This window comes from Ahaetulla prasina, chromosome 5 (assembly GCF_028640845.1).
Source record: "Ahaetulla prasina isolate Xishuangbanna chromosome 5, ASM2864084v1, whole genome shotgun sequence".
NCBI lineage: Eukaryota > Metazoa > Chordata > Lepidosauria > Squamata > Colubridae > Ahaetulla > Ahaetulla prasina.
In genome coordinates, this window is record NC_080543.1 from 30,388,913 (window position 1) to 30,415,378 (window position 26,466).

The window sequence follows — 26,466 nt, forward strand, 5'->3', positions numbered from 1 at the left end:
TGACATGAGGCCGGAAAGAAATGAGCGCCGGCGAACTGAGGCAAAAGCTCAATTAGAACGCATGCGTCGTTACGCCGTTCCGGTGCGGGGACTCTCCGCACTGGGCGGGAATTCTGGAGATCTTGCGGGCGGTAGCGCGCGAGTTTTTCAATCCCCGTTGTTTCACTCCGTTAGTTTTTGAGTCGGCGGATCGCAGCCATGAGCCTCTGGGTGGACAAATACCGGCCGACCTCGCTCTGCAAAGTAGATTATCACCGAGAGCAGGCGGCGGAGCTTCGCAATCTGGTGAGAGGCGGAGGTGTTTGGGCTCTTTTCCTACTTTGGGGAGGAAGGAAGAGGAGAAATAATGCCTCGTTGCATTTTATGCATCCCCCGCGTGCATTTCTTTTTTTGCTCCTCCTTCCTTTCCAAACTTGCTTTAGCGACCACTGTACTTTTGCTGCCTGTTTCTTAGCCGTTGGAAGATCTTTTTATTCTCGGGGGAGGGGGGGACACTTTTCAGTGGAAAAAGGCGTTTCCGAAGCCACGAAGTGATCCTTAACAAGGTCTATTTTTCTTTCTTTCTTCTTTATTGGCCAAGTGTGATTGGACACACAGGGATTTTGTCTTTGGTGCATATGCTCTCAGTGGTTACATAAAGGAGTATAAAATACATTCATCAAGAATAAAAAGATACAACACTTGGTGACTAATAAGCTATCAAATCGTACTAGGAAACAAACAAAAACAATATAAATTGAAAGATACAAGAAACCTGGCTATAGTAATAAGTGGGAAGAGATAGATACTAGTAAGGAAGAGAAGGAGAATAGTAATACAGTCTTAGTAAATTATTTAACAGTGTGGTGGGAATTAATTGTTAAGCAGAGTGATGGCATTTGGGGAAACAACTGCCCTTGTTTTCTAGTTGTTCTGGCGTGCAATGCTCTTTAGCGGGTTTCCAACCTTGACAACTTTAAGACCTATGGACTTCAACTCCCAGAGCTCCTCAGCCAGCAAAGCTCTGAGGAACTCTGGGAGTTGAAGTCCACAAGTGTTAAAGTTGCCAAGGTTGGAAACCCCTGCTCTTTAGCATCATTTTGATGGTAGAATCTCTAACAAGAACATGTATTAACATTATGTTTGTACATGTATAGACAGAAACCTCCATGGTCATCCTGTGGGGGAGAAAAAATGTCAAAGGGCCGCCTGGATCTTTCAGTGGCTTTGGATAGTCAGCCACGGTTGTCCCCGGTTGTTGGACAGGCTGTCAGAATTAGCACATGGCGATCCTGGATTGCAGTGGCTCCATTCCTACTTGGATGGCCATTTACATTCTATCACTTCAGTCTGCTTTGGGGAAATTCAGATGAGAATCCCTTTGGGGCTCCATTTTAGACGTTATTCTCTTCTAACGTTGACATAGAGCCTCTGGGAAAGGTAATTCAAGGTTGGTTCTGCCTTCCATCCTTCCGAGGTCGGTAAAATGAGGACCCAGATTGTTCGGGGCAATATGCTGACTCTGTAAACTGCTTAGAGAGGGCTGTAAAAGCACTGTGAAGCAGTTTATAAGTGCTGTTGTTAATCTGGGGATGTGGGCTAAGGTGCCATCATTATGCAGGTGATACCCAGCTCTACTTTTCCTTTTCCTTTTGGATCGGATGTTGATCAGTAAACCAAGCCTCAATCCAGATACGTTTGTAGATAGTTCACCTGTCCAGCTGAGTGGTGTCTGTGTGTTGTAAAGGAGCAAGTTCATAATTGGAGAATGTGGCTAGTTCCATTGCTGTCACTGGTAAAAGGCACTCTGCACCTCCGAGGTTACCTGGATCTCTAGTGATTTTACCTACAGAAGCAATCTTTCAGCAGTCATGCTCTGGTAATTTCCTGGATGGATTATTGCAGTGTATTGTACATGGGGCTGCCTTTGGAATAAAAAATCTAGGACCTAAACAGAGTTTGAATCTAGGACCTTGGAGAACTTCTCGTCCAAGCCCCTGCCCAAGCAGGAGACTTTATACCAGTCTGGATTAATGGCTGTCCAATCTCTTCTTAAAAACATCCAGAAATTGTGGGTGCTCCAGTGATGAAGCATCCACAACTTCTGGGGGCAAGTCATTCCACTGATTAATTGTTCTCACTTTCAGGATATTTCTTCTTCGTTCTAGATGGGATGTCTCTGACAAGTTTCCATCAGTTACTTCTTGTGTTGCCCTCTGGTGCTTTGGAGAATAAGTTGTCCTCCTCTCTTTTGTTACAATCTCTCAAATATTGGAGATATGCTCCAATACTATCATGTCACCTCTAGTCCTTTTCTTCATTAGACTAGACATACCCAGTTCCAGCAACTGTTCATCATATGTTTTAGCCTCCAGACCCCTCATCTAAATTGTTTATGAAGTTTTTGAAGAGTATTGGGCCTAAGACAACCATGGGGCACCCCACTGCATACTTTCCTCCATGTAGACATAGTACCATTAAGAATTACAAGTTGAGATGAAAATATTTCCATAAAAATAAGTTAAAATCCAATATGCAAACATACTAAAACTGTCCATATTCAAATAAACCCCCCCCCGAAACTCACAATGAGCAATAGAATTCATTGTACATCAGCTCAACGCAGCTGTTGTAAGAGCTCCCCACCCTTGAGTGTAAATAAGGCTATTACTTTTGTTGATTCCAAATCTGTATCAAAGCTTGACATGTTCAGTATGTAGCCAAGATCTTGGTCATTGAGATGAGGTTCTTCAGGTGTTCATGGACTAGGTGGGGTGGAGTTGTTCAGGAGCTTTACAAAATAAATGGGTCTGCATGCATATCTTAAATATTTGCCTTAAAATCCCCAAGCTTGCCAAAATTTCAGTGCCTTTTTTTTTTTGCTTCACCCAATTTGGGGCCTCAAAGAGATCTTGAGGGTCCCAGGGCTGTGCTTAATAGTACTGATGAATGGACCAGCATTTATAATCTTAAGTATCCCAGCCATGTTCATCATCTAATGATTATTAATAACATTGCAGTTCCACTGCAGAGAGCATGACTTGTGGATATATTTAGATCCAAGTCATTGCCCATTAGAAATAAAATGTTAGATCAAAGCAGTATTAATGCTTAATTCCCATATGCTTATTTCCCATTGGAATGTAAAAACTGAACTCTTATTTTGAACTATGGCCAATATGGTTAAATGATAAACTATTTGAAGATGGGGATTTGCTTTACTTTATTGTTCAGATTTTGAACGTTCTGTAACATAAATCTCACAGTTTGGATTTTGAAAGTGCTCTTTATGTTTTAATCTCAGCAAGACATAAAATATTTTCTTAAAAGATTTCTTTATGAATATTTATACCATACTTAAGTTTTCCTTTAAATTAGAAAGCATAAGGTACTTGGACTGGAAGATATACATTTTTGGCAGGCTTAAGTTACAGCATCTCTCTTTGTAGCAATTATTCACTACAGTTTGCCATTTCTTCCTTTCAGACTTGATCCTTCTGATGCTAGATGATATTTCAAATCTTATTTATGGAGATGTAATACATCCCAGGATAACTGTTTATGCCTCTATACAAGGTTGTGTCGTGCCAAAGATGAAATACAAACACATTGTATACTTCCAGAATAAAATTTGAAAGTGCTTTGTTGCAAAGCTAGGTATGAATTGAAACTGCTTATGAATGAAAATAATCCATTTTAAACAAAACTCATTCTAGGCCTTTATGATCTAAGACAGATCAGAATGTAAGAGCTGGTGATCTTAGTTTTAATTGAGTTTGACACAGCAGCCTGAAAATAAAAAGGCACAGTCCAAATTAAATAACCTCAAAGTATATCTTGTAAGGAGCTTTTGATATTTGAATTTCCTATTTTAAACCTAGTCTTCAGCTTACATTAAATCAAGGCTTGGTTAGCCATGAATTGTTGAATAAGTGGCAAATAGTTGGGCTATAAAACATGCTAAAACAGAAACCTTGATATTTACAATTTGTAGTGGCTGGGTTCACAGAATTTACTAATCCCAAAAAACAAAACATCACCCCATGTTTAACTCAATTATCAAGCCCAAAATAATGTTGTCCTTTGAATAAATTACCATGGGAATATAAGAGCCTGCATTATGCTAAAGGTCGTCATCAGCTAAATGACCTAGAATTTAGCTTGAGAGTGTTAGATATGGTTTTGGCAAATTTGGTTTAAAAACATACATTCTGCTATTGAACTCTGTTTCTCAGTTTTGCTACGTTCCAAATAATTTTGTGAGGTTCAGCTATTCTTTATCTTGCTTCTTGAAAATGGACTTCATACTGCAACTTAATATTACTTCAGACATCTGTTTTAATTAGTGTTCCATAAAAGTCCAAAAATATACTCATCCTGACATGCCAGGAATCTCTTGGGATTTGCATTATATATTGACAACTCTCAATAATGGTTTATCCTCTTGAACTCTATACAGATAGTCCTCGATTTATAACCATTTGTTTAATAACCATTCAAAGTTACAACAGCACTGAAAAAGTGACTTATGACCAGTTCTCACACATAATTGTTGCAGGATTCTCACAGTTACATGATCAAACTTTGGCAACTGGCATGTATTTCCAATGGTTGCAACATCTCAAGGTCCTGAGGTTGTCATTTGCAACCATCCTAGGGAGCTTCTGACAAACAAAGGCAATTACCACTATAGTGATTTGCTTAGCAACCATGGCAAAAAAAATCATAAAATAGGGCATAATTCACATAACATCTGCCTTGCTTAGCAATGGAAATTTGGGCTCAAGTTTTGGGCTACCTGTATAAGTGTGTCCTTGACTTACAAATGAAACATCAGTAATCTTAAAAGTATATATTTTTTTTTCCATAAAAAGTTTTATTTTTACAATCATATCAAATAATTCATCCAATGTACAGTTATATACAATTAGTCGGGCTTGCCCAGTCACCACCCCTTTTTAACACTCTTCCCTCTTCTACCTTCTTTTACTTTCCAAACCTTCCTCTCCTTCTCTTATCTACATCCGCTCCTCCCTCCACCCTACACCTTCCTTCTCCCTCTACTATCCCTCTTCCTTCCTCTTCTCCTCTTTCCTACCTCCTACTCTCTTTTCTCCTCCTCACCGCTCTAAAATGGTAACTATGCAGACCCGATCCTACATTAATTATATTTCTTCAATAATCCCTGTACATTAACCATCACTCCATCTCTACCAAACCCCCACCCTCCCCTTACCCCCACCCCCACCCGACTTCCCAGAACAAAATGCAGGGTATCAAAACTAACAATCATAATCCAAAATAATTCCTAAATTATAATCTCTAGTCACACCACACTTAGTCACACTCTCAATTCCCCTCTCCTTCAAAAATATATCTAATACAAAATATTTCCTAAATTTACTCATATGCTATTCAATATTTTTTTTTATCTGATACTTATTTTAAATATAATCAATCCACATTTTCCATTCTAGAATATATTTTTGTAGTGTATAGTCTTTCAAGTAAGCGGAGATTTTTGTCATCTCTGCCAGATTTGATACTTTGAGTGTCCATTCTTCGATTGTAGGTAATTCTTCTTTCTTCCAATACTGAGCAATCAAAAGTCTTAGTAATCTTAAAAGTATAATTAAAAGCAGTCTGAAGGCTTGGTGGAAATTATGTCTAGTAGGCGACCACATTTTCTTTACAGTGAAATCTAAACATAAAAGTAATACCTTCGTGTCTGCTCCATTTGACAGGTTCAGTGTGGTGATTTTCCTCATCTCTTAGTTTATGGGCCTTCGGGAGCTGGAAAGAAGACAAGAATAATGTGTTTACTAAGAGAGCTGTATGGTTCTGGAGTAGAAAAACTGAGGATTGAACATCAAACTATAACAGTAAGAAACATCTTGAAAATAAATCTTTTTAAGTGTTTAAGAAAATTATATATAGAAGTTGAACTTTTTAAATAAGCATAAGTCTTATCAGGTCCATTGTTAGATGCCTTTCAGTTTATCAGTGAGAAGAGGTTGGCAAGATGCTTCGTGGAATATGTCTTAAATCTGTATTCACTTGATCACTGCTTTTCATGACCCATTTCTTCGGTATTTAATTTTTCTTATTTACATATTTTAAATGCAATAATAGAGGCAGTTACAAATTAAACTCAGAAAAAGAAATAAAAAGTGCAAAGAAAAAAAATAGGAAAAAGGAAAGAAGTTGAATAAAGAAAAAGAAGTATATAAAGAAGCTACTTCCAGTCTTCATCACATAAAAATAAATTTTATTCATCACCCCCTATAAAGTTACAAACAAATATTTCTTCTTCTCCTGATTTCATTCTCTATTTAAAACTATAAAACCAACTGTCAGCAAAAAGTCCTTAAAGGTCTCTTATCTCTATTATGACTTGTGATAGTCAAGATAATTGTAATCACACAAAACTGTTTAATTTTATATAGTAAATTCCAAAATCTTACAGTAAAAGTTTCAATTTTACAAATTTGTCCAGTACTTTAATTTATTTAGAATTTTCTTATTCAAAATCTTGTCTAGCTTTTTCCATTTATTTAAGTTCTTTAACTTATAGTTAAGTTTTATTTTGTTCAGGAATATACATACCTTTCAGATTTGTCATTCCGAAGACCTCTAATAGCATTAAGATATTTAAATAAGCAATTTTGAAAAGTAATTAGAAGTGAGATTAGGAATTTAGCATCCTTTAATGGCACTGGCTGAGATTGCAAGCTTGATGATTAATATGTCTCCAAGCACTCAGACCTGCTAAAGACTGCTATTTTGCAATCTCCTCACAAACAGTAGTAATCTCTGCATATGTGTGGGATATTCTGTCCTCTCCTTATCTGTGGGAGGTTTTAAACAACCAGTCTACTCCCTGGTTCTTTGCCATGGTTATGGTCTCCTTTCATGTGTCCACTCTTCACTGAGATGTGTTTAGCTTGCCATGCTTTCACTGGAAGTCCTTTGTGACTGATTACTTAAGAAAAGGAATTATCCCAGGTTTCTTTGAACAAAGAAAAAAAATGATCAGTCCTAAAGAAGCTACCTATACATCCTCTAGACCAGTGGTGGGTATTTGGGAGTCCATTGTAATTATTACAGCTTTAATTAGCCTATATGGCTCTTTATGGCATTCTAAATACTGTATATCCACCGCTCCTATCTGGAATAGAAATAAAACATTTCCAGGGATTTTGAAGCTGACAGGGTAGGGATAGGAACAGTTTGGATACCCCCCCCCCCCACCAGAAAAAACATTGGTGAGAGAATGATACATATACAGTAGACATCGACTATTTTTAAAGCATTCTCTGCAGAGATAAATGAATGGATGGATGCTGTTGCCAGTACCTACCTTTCTTTTAGCGCTTGGTGTTGGGAGTTGTACTTCAGCAAAATTTGGATAACACTCGTGTCAAACCCAAAACCAAGAATGACACATAGCAATTATTCCAAACTGAGGTCTTTATAGTTTCATACCAAATCTTTCCAGACTGACTATCTACTATCTACACCTGCCATAAACTCTGTGAACTATTAGAGAGGGACTGTCTTCACTCTTTCACACATGATCTCTAGGCTAAGTTGCCTCTTACTCTTCTGAAATGCACCCCCTTTTGAGAATCCACCTCCTCACTATATTCTATCATAGCAGCCTCCAGCTTTTCTAGCTTTGTGGACTGAGGGAAAGAGGGGATGGTTCTGCATAACCAGTGGGTGAGCATGCACAGTTCCATTTATGCAAATGGCAACATGCACATCCGCCATTCGCACAAATAGAGCTGTGCACGTGCGCTTGCCTGCCCTCTGCACATGCAAATGATGCTGCATGTGTGCACTCGCCTGCCACTTTTATGGCCAGGTTCTGAACGGCCAACGGCCCAGGGTTTGGGACCACCTGTCACATCTCTTTTCCTAAAGCCATATTGTTGAACTTGATATTTTTCAGAATATGTGTGACTTTAATTCCCATAATTGTCATGCTGATTGTAATTATAACAGCTGAAATCCACACACCTGGATTTTGATATGGGCAAAGCTGCCCTAAAGCTATCTCTATAATAAACTAATATAGATGGCAAGAGAGTAGTTTTGGCATTATCACTCTAAAGATATTTGTTCAGCCATAAGACTATTTATTTTGCTGTTAGATTTAAATCTCTGCTTTACTCTTTATGATGCTCTGATTGTTCTAGCTTTTGTATATAATATTTGCTTCTTCTTTTTGGTTTGCATTGAGACTTTTTTTCCAAATACATTTCTGATTTTATATTAGGTTTTATGGCAGCTTTTTGTTTTTGAAATGTCCAAGGCCTAGGAAATTTACTTGACAGACATCAGGTAATAAATAGTAACTCAAGTGTTATGCAATACAAAGCAAATGTGCAGTCAGTTCCAAATGTGCAGTTTCTAGTTTACATTGGCAGTTAGAGCACATTTCATAGAAGTTATCAACCATGGAGATGAATAGGATTTTGGAATCAGCAAAGCTATTTTCCTACTCAGTACAAAATTCAACTGTAACATACTTGAGAATTGGCCATCTAACCTTCGCATCAGTTTTTCAAAAGAGTCCACCACATTTTATTCACTTGTGAAACAGCTGTTTCCAGTAGGAAGATTTTTCTCTTGTTGATTTGAAATTATGATTTTCCATAATTTGATCGATTATTGCTAGTTCTGTTTCTAGAGCAGAGAACAAGGTATTTGAGTGTTGAAATCATGCTTCTCCTTTATATACTCGTCTCTGGTCAGCTCTTTCAAATGTATCTGATTAGAGCAGTTTGTGTATCTTCAACACCTTGCCCAGCTTCCCCTACGTGTACAAGTAGTCCTCAGCGTAATGACCATTCATTCAGTGACTATTCAAGGTTATGATGGCACTGAACAGATGGTGAATATGACCAGTTGTCGGAATTTTGGCTATCCTAGCATCCCACAGTCATATGATTGTGATTAGGACTTATGACCAGTTGCAGTGTCCTGCGATCATGTGATCTCCATTTGCCACCTTCCCTTTCTTCGAAAATCAGTGGGAAAACTGGCAGAAAAGTTTGCAAGTCATTGGGGTAAGTCTCCACCATCTGTGCATTCTCCCCTAGCCCCTCTGTGCTCATGCTGTGCTGACCACTCACACCCTCCCTGAGTCTTGCCTTACCTCCTGTGCATGCTTGCACACCTGAGCTAGGCCTCACCATGTTTTTCCTGCAGCTTCTGTGGGTCTTGCTGTACGTCTCTCACATCCTCATTCACCTCTTCATGCCTCTCCATCTAGCAGCAGCCACTTACCTGCTTGGTGGCCTATTTGTGATCTGCCTGCAAGTTGCAACTTCCTGCTGGCTTCTCCACTGACTTTGTGGGGAAGCCGACAGGCAGTGGCCCTGTCTAACAACCATGAGATTTGGTCAACTGCAGGAATTGCTGTTGTTAAGTGATGTGGTTGTGCTTTTAGTGCGTCACTTAGTGATGGAAATTCATATCCCAGTTGCCATAATAAGTTGAGGGCTTAATGTACCTCACTTTTATCAAAGCTGTTTTTAAAATGCAGTGCCCTAAAGAACATTCTATTTCAATTAGTTTCTGACAAATGTGGAAAATAGGGGGATTGTTATTGTCTGCCATTATAATGTAGCCTGTATTTGTCCTGCCAAACATGTGGACTCTGTTACCGTAGGCTTTTGTTTCTACAGAAAATTTAGTTGGAGAATGTTGATTTGTGGTATTATCTTTCTTCAGCTGTATGATACTGGAAATAACTTGGCCTAGCACAGTCTAGTTTATACTTTGTGCTGTTTCACTCTGAATCAACAGTTACGGTCAAGAGATCAGCTAGCTTTCTTGTGCTTTTCCTTACAGTTTCCAATGGTTTCTCACAGTGGTAATTGGATTAAAAGATTTTTTTAAAGGATGCCTCAACAGTCAGAATTAGTTCTTTTGCTTGGTTAGTAGCTTGGGGAGTAAAACAACCGTCAGTAAATACATTATTAAGGAGATTCCTTCTGTCACTTCATATTTGGAATGCTTTTCATTTTAATCAGGAAAATCAAAAGTGTCAGTATTTAATAATTGGTGTGATTTGAAACCCAGTATTTCAGTGCACAAAGTGAAAAAAGGTCTTCATTGTAATTCCTTGTTTACTTTAGATTTTGCCATCTAACTGTGTTTTTTTAATAGCAAGTAATATACTACTATGGCAGCCTCCCCCATCATGTGCATTCCGATGGCTTTGGTCATTGAGTTCCAAGGGTGCCACTGGGGAGAAAAATGTACATTGAAGCATCCAGTGTCTGTGTATCCTATGTGAAGTTTGATGGAAATAAGCTTTTAAAGCTTCTCTTCATTTGAAACACAGGCTATTCTTTGGTTTGATCTGTCCTTACTATTCCTCTTGCCTTTTCTCACCCAACTCTAGAAAAACTTGGCAGAGAGCTTTTTAATCACTGAAATTCAGAGGCAGTTCCTATGAAGTGAAGAGAGATATTATTAATGCAAGCAATAAAAAGCAGAGAAAAGGTTATCATTTTTTCAAACTAAAATGGAACGCAAGGCAGAATTACTTTAAAGCACACCATGCTTGATATGTAAGAATTAAAAAAAACCTACTGTTTTTGTTCAATAATGTGAGCTACATCTCATTAGTATTGATCTGAAGTTTAGTATCATTTCTTTTCAGGCACCCTCTAAAAAGAAAATTGAAATCAGCACTATTGCAAGCAACTACCATCTTGAAGTTAATCCAAGGTATCCTTGTAATCAGCGCTGAATATCTAGTTTCTGGTGTAGGAAAATGCAGTGTTTAAAGAAAATGCAATTTTAGTTGTGGCTTTTATAAATGGTGCAGTTGATTAATATTATTGTATTAAATGATACTTATTTCACTTTAAAAAGTTAACAATTCTAATATAGAAGATAGTAAAATTTATATATTAAAATTCCCAGTAATGTTTAAGTAACATACTGGTAGAAAAAATATTTTGGAGAATGGAAAACTGAAAGATATACTGTACACTGTATATACACTGTATAAAATATGTTATTGTAACTTAATGTGCCCATAAGATTAAGTTGTATAAATTGAAAAATATAAGCCACCCAGAGTCACCTTATTACTAAAATTTAGTAAATAAATAAAAATAATAAATAAAATAAATAAAATTTATTTAGACAAAATTATTGAATTTACTTACGTTACACATTTTTATTGCAAATGGAGCTACAGCCTACTGAAATTTAAAGAATATAATCTATTTAGGAAAATTGCACAGCAAAAAGTAGTTACAATCATCACTAGTGGAGCAAAAAAGTTGTGAATTTTATTTTTTAATACATCTGACATTTTTGAAAGTAAGTAATTTTTAGAAGAACAGAGAAAAAGGGGAAAACAAGACATAATGCATATTAAAATGTCAAATCTGATATCATAGTTTATTTGATACTAAAGAGGTCTGCTGTATAGCTGTAAGTTTCTGGAATATTCCATCTGTTAACGACAGCTGTGCCATTTGTGTGTACATTTACAATCCATGCTTATGTTAAGAACTTCATAAAGGAAAGAGCTCTGTGTGCGTTTTCTTGGGATTAAGCACCACTGAGAGAATCAGTTTGGTGTTCTCTTTTAGGTACCAGGCTAAAAACAAAAGACTATGAGTCTAGTCCTGCCTTAGGCACAAAGCCAGCTGGGTGACTTTGGCCAAGTCACTGCCTCTCAGTCCTAGGAAGAAGGCAATGGCAAACCCACTTTCAAAATCTTGTCAAGAAAACTGCGAGGATTTGCTCAGACAATTGCTAGAAGTCAATACTGACTCAAAGGCACCCCTCCCTTCCAAAACCTCATTGAACTCCCTACAACTATTTTGCATAAATGTGAATATGAGGAAAAGGTATGTTGCTGAACTTCAACTCTCAGCATTCTATAAGTCATACTTTCTGGGAATTATTCTTTATTATTATATAATAATATATATATTATTATATATTATTATATATATCTGGGAATTCTGGGAAGGTCATACTTTCTGGGGTGTGCATAAGTGCACCTGCGTGCCTACTGTCCCTGTCCTTTTTACTTACTCTTTTCATGTATCCAAATTATGTTTATACTTTTACCTGTTATCTTATATATGATTGACAAATAAAAAAAATATGGTAGTTGTAGAAAAAGCTTTTTTTAAAAAAGATATGTTTTTATATTAATTTTCAGCGATGCAGGTAACAGTGACCGAGTTGTAATACAGGAGTTGCTGAAGACAGTTGCACAGTCACAACAACTTGAGACAAATACTCAACGTGATTTTAAAGGTCTGTACATAAATTGTGCAAGTTATTTTTACAAACCTATTCAGTTATAAGTTTTTCTAAGCAGGATTGTTTGGAGAAATTGATTATGTGTAAATGTGTAACAGTTATATAGTAGTGTGTAAAGTTATCACATTCATTAAAAATTATTCACACATCCAATCACACTTCAGCCATAAAAAGGATAATTCTCCATAAATAAAAGTAAATTTAGAAGACCATTAAGTTATTTCAGCGCCTTTGCTTTGTAGTTTATAAACAAAAGAAAAATCTCCAGAGATGACAAAACAGGGATCACAAACAACATCTACCATGTTTCTCCGAAAATAGGACATGTCCTGAAAATAAGGCCAAGCCTGATTTTCGGGGTGGGCATAAATATATGCCCTCCCCCGAAAATAAGCCCTAGTGATGGGGTGGGCATGGTCAGCACTTCTGGGAGAGAAGGCAAATGGAAAGTGATAGCTTGCAAACTCCCACCCTGCTCCCGCCTCTCCGCCAGGTGACTCCCAGCAGTCCCAGATGCCCAAAGCCTGCACCTGCCCAGCTCCGTTTTCCACAGCACCCAGGTCCATATCAAGGGTGGTGGCCGGTGGGGTGGGGGAGAAGCAAGACTCATGGAGTGAGACGGCTCATTCCTCTTGCGTCTCTTCTCCCTCTCTTGCCGGGCGTGGCAGGGCTTCCTGCTGGTGGCAGCTCGGGTGGTGGGGAGGGGTGGGGCCTGGAAGACATGAGATGCACTTCTTGCCTGCCTTGCAGCTCTGCCGTGTGTCTCACCCTTGTTTGCAAGCAAACACGTTGTAAAACCAAACTTCTCACGAGTTCGAGAAGTTTGATTGAACTCGCAAGGTTTTTTTCTACCCTACGACGTGTTTGACTGCAGACGACGGCGAGACACGCGACGGAGCTAAAAGGCAGGTAAGACACATCTCATGTCTCCCCAGCCCCACCCCTCCCCAACTGCCACCCCCAAATTGCATCCAATTTGGGCAGGTGCAGGAAGCCCTGCTGTTCTGTCTCCTTCCCCACTTCAGACCCACGAGCTGGCCTTCAGCCACTTCAGACCCACGAGCTGGCCTTCCCCACTTCAGACCCACGAGCTGGCCTTCAGCCAGTGGATTCACGGCTCTTCTCAGTCCTGGCAGAGAAATCCAGCTGCCTGCCAAAGTTCAAACAAATGACTCACATAGCAAGACTTTCAGCTCTTTTTGAAACGGATCAGCTAAACTTTGCTTCCCATGGAGTGAGAGCAGTCCCAAAGCTCCTTATATATCCTGTGGGGTGGGGCTCCTGCCCCACCCTTCCTTTTGATGACACCGCGTCTCTAATCTTCTGAAGCGCGGGTCAAGCCAAGCTTGATTATTATTATCAGCTGGGTCTGAAGGAGTAGCCTGGGGAAGGGAGGAATCAGGGGATGACGGCCTCATTACGTCCTCCGACTGGTCTGGTTCTGGCTCCTGGAGCTGAGCCAAAGGAATCGGTGTCCCGAGGTAAGCCTTACCGGCCCTTCCCCCTCATTTTCTGAGTCACTTTTGGGCATGGGGCCAGGTTCGGGGGCTGGAGTCACAACACCTGCCTTGCCCGGTGAGAGGGGGAGAAGAGACGGCAAGAGGAGCCCCGTCAAGCTCCATACCTCTCACTTCTCCCCTGCCCTACCTGCCACCCCCCTCGACAAAGACGGCGGGGAAAGGCAGCAGCCAGGCTGCTTTTATGGTACCATTGGGGCGCGTGGAGCCATCTTACCTGCCTTGTAGCTCCATCATGTGTCTCGATGTTGTCTGTAGGCAAACACGTTGTAGGGTAAAAAAAAAAAGTTCAATCAAACTGCTTTGCGAGAAGTTTGGTTTTACCTACAACATGTTTGCCTGCGGGCAACGGTGAGACACATGACAGAGGTCCAGGTAAGACGTGCGTCTCGCACCTCCCAGCCCCTGGAGAGGGGTGGAGAAGAGACGGCAAGAGGAGCACATCTTGCTTCTCCCCTGCCCCACATGCCACCCCCCCCTGGATAAAGAGCTGGGTGCTGTGGAAAAGGGAGCCGGGCGGGAGCAGGCTTTGGGTGTCTGGTGCTGCCGGGGGTCATCCGGCGGAGAGGTGGGAGCGGGACGGGACTTTGTAGGCGAGGCGGATGGATGAATGGGAGCGGGTGAGTGCCAAGAATGCCGGGAAGATTCCCATCTTTGATTGCCCCAGCGAATAGCTGACGAGTGGCTGTGTTGCATTGCTACATCAGCACAACACAGCAGCAGCCTGGAGGTGGCCATGCTTGCTATCTCCTGAATCTCCAAAATAATCACCCCTTGATAATAAGGCTAATAATAATTATAATTGAATCCCTTATTTCGGGGTTCAAAAAAATATAAGACAGGGTCTTATTTTCGGGGAAACACGGTAGAATAAAGATTTCAAAAACTACAGTGTTGGAAAAATAGGTAGATTTGCAGAATGCATCCTCAAGCATCAACTGGCAGTCAAAAGACACGATGGAAGATGGAATAAGGAAAATGGTGAACTACACATCACCAACACAGTGGAAACCATGCTATCCTAACAACCAGTAAGGCAGTAAGCTTGGTCCAGTGGAATCCTTCTGGATAAGATGAGGATGAGAGATCACCTACTTATATTTTGGACAGTTCCTCTTGAGCACAAGGAGATGAAGGAAACCATAAAATTCTCAACCATAATAGAACTTCTAAGGCTTGATCACTTCATTTTCTATTCATCATTGAAATTACAATTATTTAACAATTAAAAGATCTGTCAAACTGCAAGTTTGAAAAACTACCTGATAAGGTAAACTTTGTCCCAAATAGAAGAAAAGTTAGCTAGCAGTTTAAAAACCTGAAGAAATATAAAACAAATGTTAAAACACTGAATAAGAATTTAAGAAAGTTTAAAATGAATTAAGGAACCAGACAAATTTGGAATCTTAGGACTTTTGAAAAATTGAGTAAATTCTGACAGCAATAATCTCTGCATCAGTAAATGGATTGTTTGAAAATGATTATAAAAAAGAAGCGGAAGATGTGACATACAAAAATGTGGAAGAATTTATGGATAGGGTGAGGAAAGGATACAAATCCTAATTCATGGAACAATATTGGAAAATAAAGAAATTGGGAATTAAAAGACATAATTAAAAGAATTATTTCCGCCTCTGCATGGAAACAAAAATGACAAATCAAGAGATTTAAGAAGTCCTGGTAAAACCTGTTTTAATTTACAAAAAAATGTTTCTAAAACTTTTGAAAAAAATTGAGAAGGAAGAAAGTCTGCATGGAAATTTAATTCTATGACAGCAACTTGATGGAACTAAAGATTAAAATTATTGGGAGCAAAAGAAAGAAATATAAGGTTGGCTAAAATGATCAGGGCTAAAATATGGAGTATTTTATAAAATCCTAGAAACGCTTTAGAGACGTTTTGCCAAGATTTTGGCAGAAGTACCGTGTTTCTCCGAAAATAAGACCTTGTCTTATATTTTTTTGAACCCTGAAATAAGCGCTTGTCCTTATTGCCATGCACTCAAAAGCCTGATTGGGCTTATTATCAGAAAATGTCTTATTTTGGGGAAAACAGGGTAATGAGTTTTGGATTTATGAATAGATGGAGGGGACTATGAGAATACATGAACCATTAGGATTGTAAACTCTATTAAAAAGTATTTTTTGTAAAGAACGAAACGTTAGTAATTTCAAAGCACACAAATAGGTTCAATCACAATTTCAACTAGGAAGGTATTAAGATTTTAGAGCAAACTAAATTTAAGAATACAATAGAATTCCTAGAAGCTTGGCAGTCTGCCTAATTAACAGTCAACTAACATATAGAGATAAACCCATTTATGAACTATTCAGAAACAACAACCTAAGCTAAAAAGAAAGGGTGGGTACAAATAGACCAGAGTACATCTTTCCTTCCTTATTAGCTGAAACCAGCATTTAATCACCACAGTAAACTGAAAAGTAGCATGCTGGTTAAAGAAAAAGAACAGTAATACCTATCAACACATCCTGCCCAAATCTAAACAAGGCTGATTTCAACCACCTGCTTTTTATATATACACAGTATAAACTTCACTTTCACCATGCCAGAACACTGAAGACTTTCTTCAAGAGTCTGTAGCTGCTTACTTGTGCTGTGATTTTGTATCTTTAGCAATATATGTAATGCAGATTCTTTTGGGAGGTGGTCATTCCCATTGGGAGGATAAATAGAATGGACTACCATGTGTTTAGAATATTTATATAAATTTTGGGGTGAAAAATATATTCTCAATCTCATAAATTCATGGCTTCTGAATTCAGATGTAGTAAAAATAAATTAAGATAATACACTGTGAGAATATAACTGAAAGTTATTGCTCATTTATTTTTAGTGGTGCTGTTGACGGAAGTGGACAAGCTTACAAAGGATGCTCAGCATGCGTTGCGAAGAACAATGGAGAAGTATATGGCCACCTGCAGATTAATTCTTTGTTGCAATTCTACATCAAAAGTCATTGCACCTATCAGGAGCAGATGCCTTGCAGTGCGAGTCCCTGCTCCAAGTATTGGAGATGTAAGTTCATGATGAAGATGAATCGCTTTCCAGATTTTTTCCTAGTATTGTTTGCATGGAGTTTAGCATGCAAATTGAGCAATTCTTGTTTACTGTCTTTCTCTGAACTATTTATGCTTGTCCAATTTGCCTAGATTTAACATTGTTGCTAAATGTGAATATAATTTTTACAAGATAGATTTATGCTTACTTTGTTTTCTTCAAAGACATGGGAGAGGAATGTAATATTTTTGGAAAGGTCTGGCATGGAAGGATTCAGTCTGTGAAGAAGGAATGCGGGGAGGTCCTAGAGGCAAAACAGTAGTTGAAAGCGGTAGGGCTCTTCTCGTTTGTTACCACCATTCTCTAAGTCTTCACAAGGGCATAATCTTCCAATGTATCTCTAAAATAGAGGGATCTAAACTGTCAGATAGCATGTGCTGGTAAAAGCTACCCGCCCAAACCCCTTCCTCTGATGTTAGGTTTTGTGCCAGATTGAAATGTTCCCTGATTACATTCTATCTGGCATTTGCCAGTTTTGAATCTGTTAGTTGGTGATGCCTATTGGTCTTTGGTTTATGATAAATAGGGCTGATTAATCCAGAAATTCACAGCCTTGCCAACTGGAGTGCTTAAAATATTTCTATGTACTGTAAAAAGTCCAGGGTATAATTATTCCCTATGATCCGGAAGCACTGAAAACAGATATAATGGAAGAGATCAGGCTTAGAGCTTCTGATTTAAGGTATATGTGAGAGAAGGCAAAGAAGAAATACAAGACTGGAACTAATAGGTGTAGTCCAGGCAATCGGTACTTCATTGCTAATTTCTCCAAACTGATAATTTTCTTAAATAGGGACTTTCCTCTTTGTTTACTCCTGCATCAACTAATGCAGTGATATGTAAGCTTCTATAAAGGTAATGTTTGTCTTACCAAATATTTAGATCTGTACCATTTTATCAAATGTTTGCAAGAAGGAAGGCCTGACTCTCCCTCAAGAATTGGCTCGGAGAATTGCTGAAAAATCTGGGAGGAATCTCAGAAAGGCTCTTCTGATGTGTGAGGCATGCAGAGTACAGCAGTAAGTTTTGTTTTATTTTATTTTTTTAAAATGGATATGGAGAGGAATAAACAGCACCGAGTTAATCTTAGCAAGTCTTTACTGCTTGTCTTGCAGGCTTCCTTTCACGCCTGATCAAGACATTTCTGAGTCTGACTGGGAAGTATATCTGAGAGAGACAGCCAATGCTATTGTCAGTCAGCAGACACCCCAGAGGTAAGTGAGTGTAGCAAATAATATATGACATTGATAAATGTCAGGTTGCAAAATACAACACATATGTTTTCTGACACTAAAGATTTACACTGATGATTTTAATACTATGATCGTTTAAAAGATGACTGTAACTAAATTTAAAATCTGTGTGTGTATTTGTGCTACATAGTAATAAAACAGTTTATAATAGATGCATTCAAAATAAGATGTGCCCTGACAGTCTCCAAGAACAGGATATGATTGAATGTAAGAAAACAAAAACATTTTGCATCCCAAAGCTTCAGAAAAAGAGGGACAATTTCAGAGAAGGGCAGAAAAGGATGATTGGAAGCTTGAAATCATGTCCTATAGAGGGATTGAAGGAGCTGGGGATATTTTACCCTGAGACAATACAATTGAGGACATAGGAATATAAAAGCACAGGTTGAACATTGAAACCCCTCTCATTTACAGTGCAGGATGGATGATAATTTGCTTAAGATACAGAAAAGCAGATTGATGTAGAAACTACAAGCCTAATGGTAAAAACGGACAATGAGAAGTTGTGGGCTCTCTTTTGTTGGATGAGCACAAGTAAGATTAACTAGCCATCTGTTGAGGATGCTGTAACTCCTATTCCTGCACTGAGCAAAGGCTTGAACTTGGTGGCCTGAAGCACTTTTCAATACTATTATTATATGAAAATACAATGGTACATTAGCTTAGTCAGCCTACTAATTACACACTCCCTGTTTTTATAGTCAACTTAACATTTTTCAAATCTGGAGCATAAATGAACAAATTTTATTTTATTTTATTTTTCTCTTCTTTGACTTGTTTGATAAAATCTGTTCAGATCCTGATGATGGATAACAGCCTAGACTATGCTCCTACAGCTCTGAGTGTAGTCACTTTTAAAAATAGGTGCAAGCATTTTTTTTTTGTATATAAGTTCAGTATGTAGCATGTAGTTTTCCAAAGAAAATGTAAAAAAAAAAGAAAAGAAAGTGGAATAGGCTTCACAATAAGGCTGTTCCCCGAGGGTGTTGCCGGGTTCCCTTTTTTTGGGGTATGCTAAAAAAAAATCACCAAGGATGCTTTAACTGAGATGGACAGCCTAAATGGCTATCCCAATTTTAAGATTGTGCTATTGTACTAGTGGATCAGTGAGCAATGTCAATACGGTGGCTTATGGCCTTTGCTCATTTTGAATATAGCCATTTTAAAAACAAATTGCTCGCAGAGTCTTTTAATTTTCTAGTACTTCTTTCACACAGACTTTAGGAAACTCTTTTGGGAAAGAATGAACAATAAATAGTGGGTTCCATTGATAAAAAGCATTATCTTGTATTATACATTTTCCTATGTTTTAAGCAGTTAAAATACTGTAGATAACAATATTTAGTAGTTTCTCTTAGCAACTAGTTGCTTTAATGCTAGTAGCTCTGTATATTTTCTTACCCAGATTTATCAATACACATCTTGTTTCTGCTAGGTTACTTCATTAGATCTTTTGTTTTGGGCTGATTTGAGTATTTCATTGCTTCTCCAATTTGTTAGAAGTTAGAACCCTCTTTGTTTCTGGCAGGTTCAGCAGATGGTTTCATAGTAGTGGCCAATCTCAGAATGGCTACATTGAATTAATAAGCTTGCTTCTTTGGAGCGATGAAGAAGCTCCATCTATAAATGACAAAAATGATAAGGGCAGGGTTTTTTTCATAGCTGCTGATCCCCTTTCACAGAAGAAAAGAAGTGTAGACTGGTTGCCATATGTTTGTGTGGTGGTATATATATTGTATTTGCAGAAAAGACTGACAGCATTTTATAATTAATTTGGAGAGTTTGAATTCTCTTTGATGTAAGTGGGGGATACTTTGAGTCACGTCTTCTGCCTGCTTCCATTAAAACTTTATAATAGTCCCCATTATTTTTTAATGTTGATGTTATGCTTTAGTAGAAAAAGAAAACATGTGATTTGATTATAACTATAGGTTTTCTTCTATGTGAACATTATTTTGAGCTCTTATATGTATGGCTTTAGGCAGAGTCAATTAAATGACTGCTTAAGACTTTTTGGTGTCTTCTTAATGCTTAAAAACAGACTTTTTCCTCTTCAGCAATTTAAGAACATAAAATTTAAATAGCTATTTGCCTATTTTAAAAAGTTTCAGCAACAAAAGGTAGATTTTCTTTGACAGTATTATGGTATATATCAGTGTTGGCAAATCTTTTCGGCACTAAGTGCCGGAAATCGGAAGAGCAGCCGCCTGGGAAGATGATCTCCCTATTTCCGGTGTGCACCGGCTACCTGGTCTTCCGGTTTCTGGTGCACATGCCTGCGTGAAGACCACCTGGCCGGTGCACATGCATGCACCAGAAACCGGAAAAGCAGCTTGCCAGTGCACATGTGGGTCCCTGGAAAATGATCTTCTGGTTTCTGGCATGTGCATGCGCACTGGCCATCTGCTCTTCCAGTTTCTGGTGTGCATGCGTGCACGAAGACCACCTGGCCAGCGCGCATGCTTGTGCCAGAAATCGGAAAAGCAGCCGGCCGGTGTGCATGCATGTGCCGGGAAGATGATCTTCTGGTTTCCAGTGCGCACATGCGCGCCAGCCACCTAGTCTTTCAGTTTCTGGCACATATGTGGAAGAACATCTGGCCGGTACTCATGCGTGCGCATGCCCACTGGGTGGCTGCTGTTCCAGTTTCTGGCACTCCCGTGCACATGAAGACCGGCTGGCTGGCGTACCAGAATCCATAAGAGCAATGAGTGACAGCTCGTGTGCCCGGAGAGATGGCTCTGTATGCCATAGGTTTGCCATCACGGGTATATATTAACTTTTCCCCAGTCTAGTTTTCTCTGAAACTGTTTGGATCAGGGGTCTTCAACCATGGTCTCTTTAAGACTTGTGGACTTCAACTCCCAGAGTCCTTCAGCAAAGCTGGCTGAGGAACTCTGGGAGTTGAAGTCCACAAGTCTTAAAGGGACCAAGGTTGGAGACCCCTGGTTTGGATTACAGCTTTCAGAATTCTAGCTAGCATATCCAGGTGGAGAAAAGCTGTAATAGGTATTTTTGATTTTCGACAGTTTGTTTAGCAACTCTTTGAAGTTAATGATGGTGCTGAAAAATTTGACTTTGTGGCTGGTCCCCACACTTAGGACTGTCCCCATAATCGTGTGATCAAAATTTGGATGCTTGGCAACTTGTATGTTGCAGTGTCCCAGGGTCATGTGATTACCATTTGTGATCTTCCCAGGGGGCTTCTGATAATCTGAATCAGTGCAGGGAACCAGATTCATAATAACCACGACAAAAAAAGATAGTAAAATTGGATACAACTCATTTAACAACTGCTTCACTTAGCGACAGAAGTATCCATCGAATTGTGGTTGCATGTCATTGATAACCTGTATTCAGTGATTTCACAAAGATTTGCAGAATGCAGGCAGGAATCTGGTAACTCCTTTCCAACTAACAATTTTTTTAAAAAGCGTTAGCAGCTCATGAAGCTTATGCTACTAGCCTCCTGATTTTTATTATTTTTTAGCACCATAGACATTGCTTTTTCCCCATGTAATATAGGGACCATTGTTTGGCATTGATTTAGGAAGCATTTGTGTTGGACAAATCATGGAAAGTGGTTATATTGAGCTCCAAAAACAAGAAGTCTCATTTTGTCACCCTCCTGTTGAATGTCTGTGGAGATTCTCAGTCATCCAGGTCATGGTTGTCTGAAAGGTGTTTTTTCAAGAGGCAACTGGACTTTCTGGTTTTTCTTTGAAGCCATTTTGCTTCTCATCCAAGAAGCTTGTCAAAGCTGAAGAAGCTTCATGTGTGAGAAGCAAAACGGCTTCAAAGAAAAACCAGAAAGTCCAGTTGCCTCTTGAAAAAACACCTTTCGGACACCCTCCTGCTACTTTCTTACAGTGTAGAATAGAGGTTTGTAAATTATGATCCCAAAGGGCTTTGCAAACATTTCTTAAAATCTCCAAGATTGTTTTTGTTGTTAAAACAGACTGAAGCCATCTCGACTGGAGGCTGAATTTTTGAAACATTGACAGGAAGCTGCTTGAATTCTTTATTTTTTCCCTAAATGATTACATGGGCACTAGGATTTTCATAATGCAGTTTAAGATTCAGTTGTGGTAATGCTGAAGATTTTTTAAAACATTAAAATCACTGTATTTTTAATTCTAGGACAAACCTTTTTACCACTTAAATATTGCGTTCAATCTGCTCTGTTTGCATTTTATTCTTCCGTCACCAATAGGGGGAAAAATGATCCTTTCAGAAATGAAAGACCAAAAAGAAGCATTTGAGTTATGAGTTTTGAGTTGTGAGCAAATAAATTTATTTCTGTTGCAGACAGAAAAATGTATTTTAATAGATACAAGGATGCAGAACATTATAATTTGGGGAAAGTTTAATTTTTTAACTTTTATATGTTTCTAAAAGAAGGAAGGATAAATATTTGCAATCCCTGAGCAGAAATTTATTTCTTAATTGAATTATTATAGTTATTATCTTTTAAAATAGATTTTGAGATAGAGTGTGAAGGCTGCACAATAAAGGTTATTACATAAAAATTGGTTGAATAAGTTAAAACTTTTTTGGAGTTAAATTGTAGCTTGGTAATATTTTAATTTTATTCCAATAGACTATTTGAAATCCGTGGGCGACTTTATGAACTTTTAACTCATTGTATTCCTGCAGATATTATAATAAAGGTAACTACTTTATTGATTCCTATTTGGTTTACTAATTGAGGGCAATGTTAATTACAGCGGGGAAGCAAGAAGGATCAAGATTAGAATGAACAGTTTGAGCATTTTTTTTAAATCTTCAAAGAACTATTGATCTATTGTATTCAAACTATTGTATCAAATCAGATTTTGCTATTAAAGTTGAAAAAAATCTCATGGATAATTGTAAAGACTATTAATTATTTCTTAGCTTTCTCCAACCAAGAATTCATATGTTGGACTACAGACTACAGTTCACTGCAGGAATGTACAGATTGTGGATTATAACAATTGTAATTCAGCAGTATTGTGACCTAGGCTTACTGAGTCATTACAATACACAATTAGTCCCCAAAAAACCTATTTTATTGTAACAGCTGAGAATTACGTTCATTCCCAGCTGAGTCCCAATTAGTTGCAAAAAAAAGTCCTTCGGGATAATCACCAACCTTTATCTTCTTTGACACCCTGCCAAAGGCCTTACTTGGCAAAGCCCCACGAAGTTCAGAAACAAACAAGAGATGCCAACTGGAAACAGAGTTAGCAACATTGCTTTCCTGCAAAAGGCCCAAGTGCCTTTGTTTCTCTTTTAAGTCTTATGGGAGGGGCCAGTCATCTCCTGGCCTTACTCCTGAGTCGTCCCTTTTGCTTTAGCTGCTCTTGCCTTCTGGCAGCTCTGTGCATGTGTGCACTAGGAACAGGCTCCTCCTGTTCCTTTACCTCTCTGCTGTCCGACTCTGGGGGCTCTGGAGTCCGCGCATCACTCCCAGATGGCCCTGGCTTAATCTCTGCCTCCAACACAAAGCCCTCGTCTGGGCCTTCTCCAGACTCCAGGACTGGCCCATGTTCCTCCCTAGCCTCCTCACTGTCCAACTCCACTGCCAGCTCCGCAGGGTGCTGGCGGAACAGATCACAACAAGCAGGAGAAAGTTAAACTGGACAAAGCTGCTTTAAGTTCTTCAACTTTAGTTATTTAATCCATTTCATTCATCACCCATTTATCCTTGATTTTTTTGTATTTCTATTTGCTTTACTTTCCGTACTTCTTAAGCATCTTGTTTCTGCTGTGTTCAAGTGTTTTGTTCCTCCTGACCTATCTAGCTCTAACTTCTGTTTAACAAAGTCACCAGAAGCATACTTTCATACACACTCATTTTTGAATTTTTAGACACATCCTATCCTTCTCTACTTTTCTACCAACATATGCATGTTTTAAGATTTCTCCATTTTTCTGGGTTTAGTAAACATTCTTCCAAAGTACACAAATTCATTTATTATGTCTAATTTTTCACTGTTTATGTGTACCCTTGCAGTCATTCATGCTGTTTTCTTTGTGAAATGCAACTTTCTTGATCTTCAGTATATTAATTTTCAGATTCATATTACTCATTGCATCATATAATATATTCTACATTCACTGTGAATAATTTGGGTTCTCACCAATTATATAGCATCAATTTCATATAGGAATAAACACACATTCCTTTCTTCAACCAATATGCTATTTGAAGCACCACAAGCATTTGTTGCTTGTATATCTACAACTAAATAACCAAGAAGAGTATTGGACATTCTTGTTTCACTCCTAGTTTATTAGTGAACTGCCATTCAGTTTATTGTCTTGCATGATTGTATGCTACTGGCATACAATTCATGTTCATTCAGCAATCCACAAATATTCCCAGTTCAGATTTATTCACTTGATTATTAACAAATGTATAATATGTTTTCTCAGTTCATACATTTCTTAATAATCTGCTGAAAAGAAAAAATTTGTATCTCACTGGCCTGGCTTAAACCTGCACTTCCCAAATTTTGCTTTCCACTTATTATTTATACTCAAAAAGCAACAAACAATAGCCTTACAGCACAATGAAAACTTCTTGGAAATAATAAAATGAAAATAGTATCTTTATTATCATCACCCTCTTTTTTCAGGGATCATTATGTGGTAAGTTTGTTTTTCGTTATCCATTTTATCATTCCAGCAAATAGCTTTTCATGCTGCTGTCAGCATATGTTCACACACTTCTGCAGCACTTTTCAACATAATTCTTTCCATTTTTTCTAAGATTCTGCTTCCTATTCATTCTTATAATCATTCTGTTGGGAAATTAATCTGTCTTTTGATGTGATTTTATGGAAATTACTTCTAATTTCTCTTCCCTTAGTCTTCATAATTCACTGTACTTTCTATGGTTTCTTTTTGGTTTTATGTCCATTCTTCCCATGAGTGCTTCTTAGGGCTTTGTATTCTTCACTAATTTTGTCATGCATCATAAACAATCAAATTAGTCATGCTTTTCAGTTCAGATCTTACATGAATGTCTGTACTAAACTTGGATATTTCAAATAGACCTTTTTTCTAACTCAACTTTAAATTCATTCTTGGTCTCCATATGGCGCAAACATGTTGAATATATTCTCTCGTCTCATTCTCACCCTATGCAGGCTAGTTAAGAGCGTAGCTTTTCCCTTAGATGTCAATTCATTTATAAGAGTGTACATTTAAACCCCAAACTCATACCTGGTTCTTTCACTGGCACCGTTCATTGCCACTAGTCTATGAATTCCTATTTTCATACATATTTGCAATAATTTAGAGAACACCAAGCCATCATTTCTGACATATATGTTAGATTTATATTTCACAAAATCAGATCACCATCAGTCAAATCTGTTATGTACTTATGGCTCAGCAGGCTAAGTCTGTCTGTTATTAACACAGCTGCTTGCAATTACTGCAAGTTCAAGTCCCACCAGGCCCAAGGTTGACTCAGCCTTCCATCCTTTATAAGGTAGGTAAGATGAGGACCCAGATTGTTGGGGGCAATAAAAGTTGACTTTGTATATAATATACAAATGGATGAAGACTATTGCTTAACACAGTGTAAGCCGCCCTGAGTCTTCGGAGAAGGGCGGGATATAAATTCAAATAAAAAAAAAACTTCTGATTTTTTTTGTAAATATCATAAATGTAACATCTTTCCTTTTTATTAGTTTAATACATTCCAAGTTGCAATGTTCCATATACCATATTCAATAGAGGAGCCCATGAATGTTGACTTTCTTGGGTTATTATAGTTTTGATCAACTTTTATAGATCTCTTTTTAATAGGATAAAATAATAGACTAAATCACCAACTTACATCATACCTGTTCTACATTCAGCATGCTCTGCTAGTGGCAACTATATATGCAAGTATGTTTTGGCACATTTTGGCCAATGTACCACAATTTAATCAAACTCAGTTTTATTCCAAGCATTCCATTTATTTCATACATTCAGAAGAATATAATTATCCACCTCTGAACTATTACTGTTTGTCATCTATTTTAGGGCCTTTTGTCTGAACTTCTGAACAACTGTGATGGGCAACTAAAAGGAGAAGTCGCACAAATGGCAGCTTTCTATGAGCATCGATTACAACTGGGCAACAAAGCTATTTATCACCTGGAAGCATTTGTAGCCAAATTCATGGCCCTTTATAAAAAATTTATGGAAGATGGACTTGAAGCTATGATATTCTAATGCATAGCTTTGAGAATACTTATCATTTGTGATTCTGAACTGCAAATCACAAGAATTTGATCTAAGATACAAGAATGTATCTATGCAATAAAATCAAAATTGTTAAATTTCA

General features: G+C 38.2%; 1 protein-coding gene across 2 annotated transcripts; it reads left to right on the plus strand.

Annotated features, from left to right (window-relative positions):
• RFC3 (replication factor C subunit 3) lies at positions 1-26,466 on the plus strand. 2 transcript variants are annotated; one of them, XM_058186399.1, is made up of 10 exons: positions 1-285; positions 3,466-3,636; positions 5,724-5,861; positions 10,658-10,725; positions 12,185-12,282; positions 16,661-16,842; positions 17,767-17,903; positions 18,000-18,098; positions 22,738-22,807; positions 26,163-26,466. In XM_058186399.1, the coding sequence occupies exons 3-10, from the start codon at positions 5,793-5,795 to the stop codon at positions 26,352-26,354; spliced, it is 915 nt and encodes a 304-aa protein (XP_058042382.1). In that variant the 5' UTR covers positions 1-285; positions 3,466-3,636; positions 5,724-5,792; the 3' UTR covers positions 26,355-26,466. The 2 variants fall into 2 exon arrangements, with proteins under 2 accessions (XP_058042382.1, XP_058042381.1); XM_058186398.1 differs by lacking the exon at positions 3,466-3,636.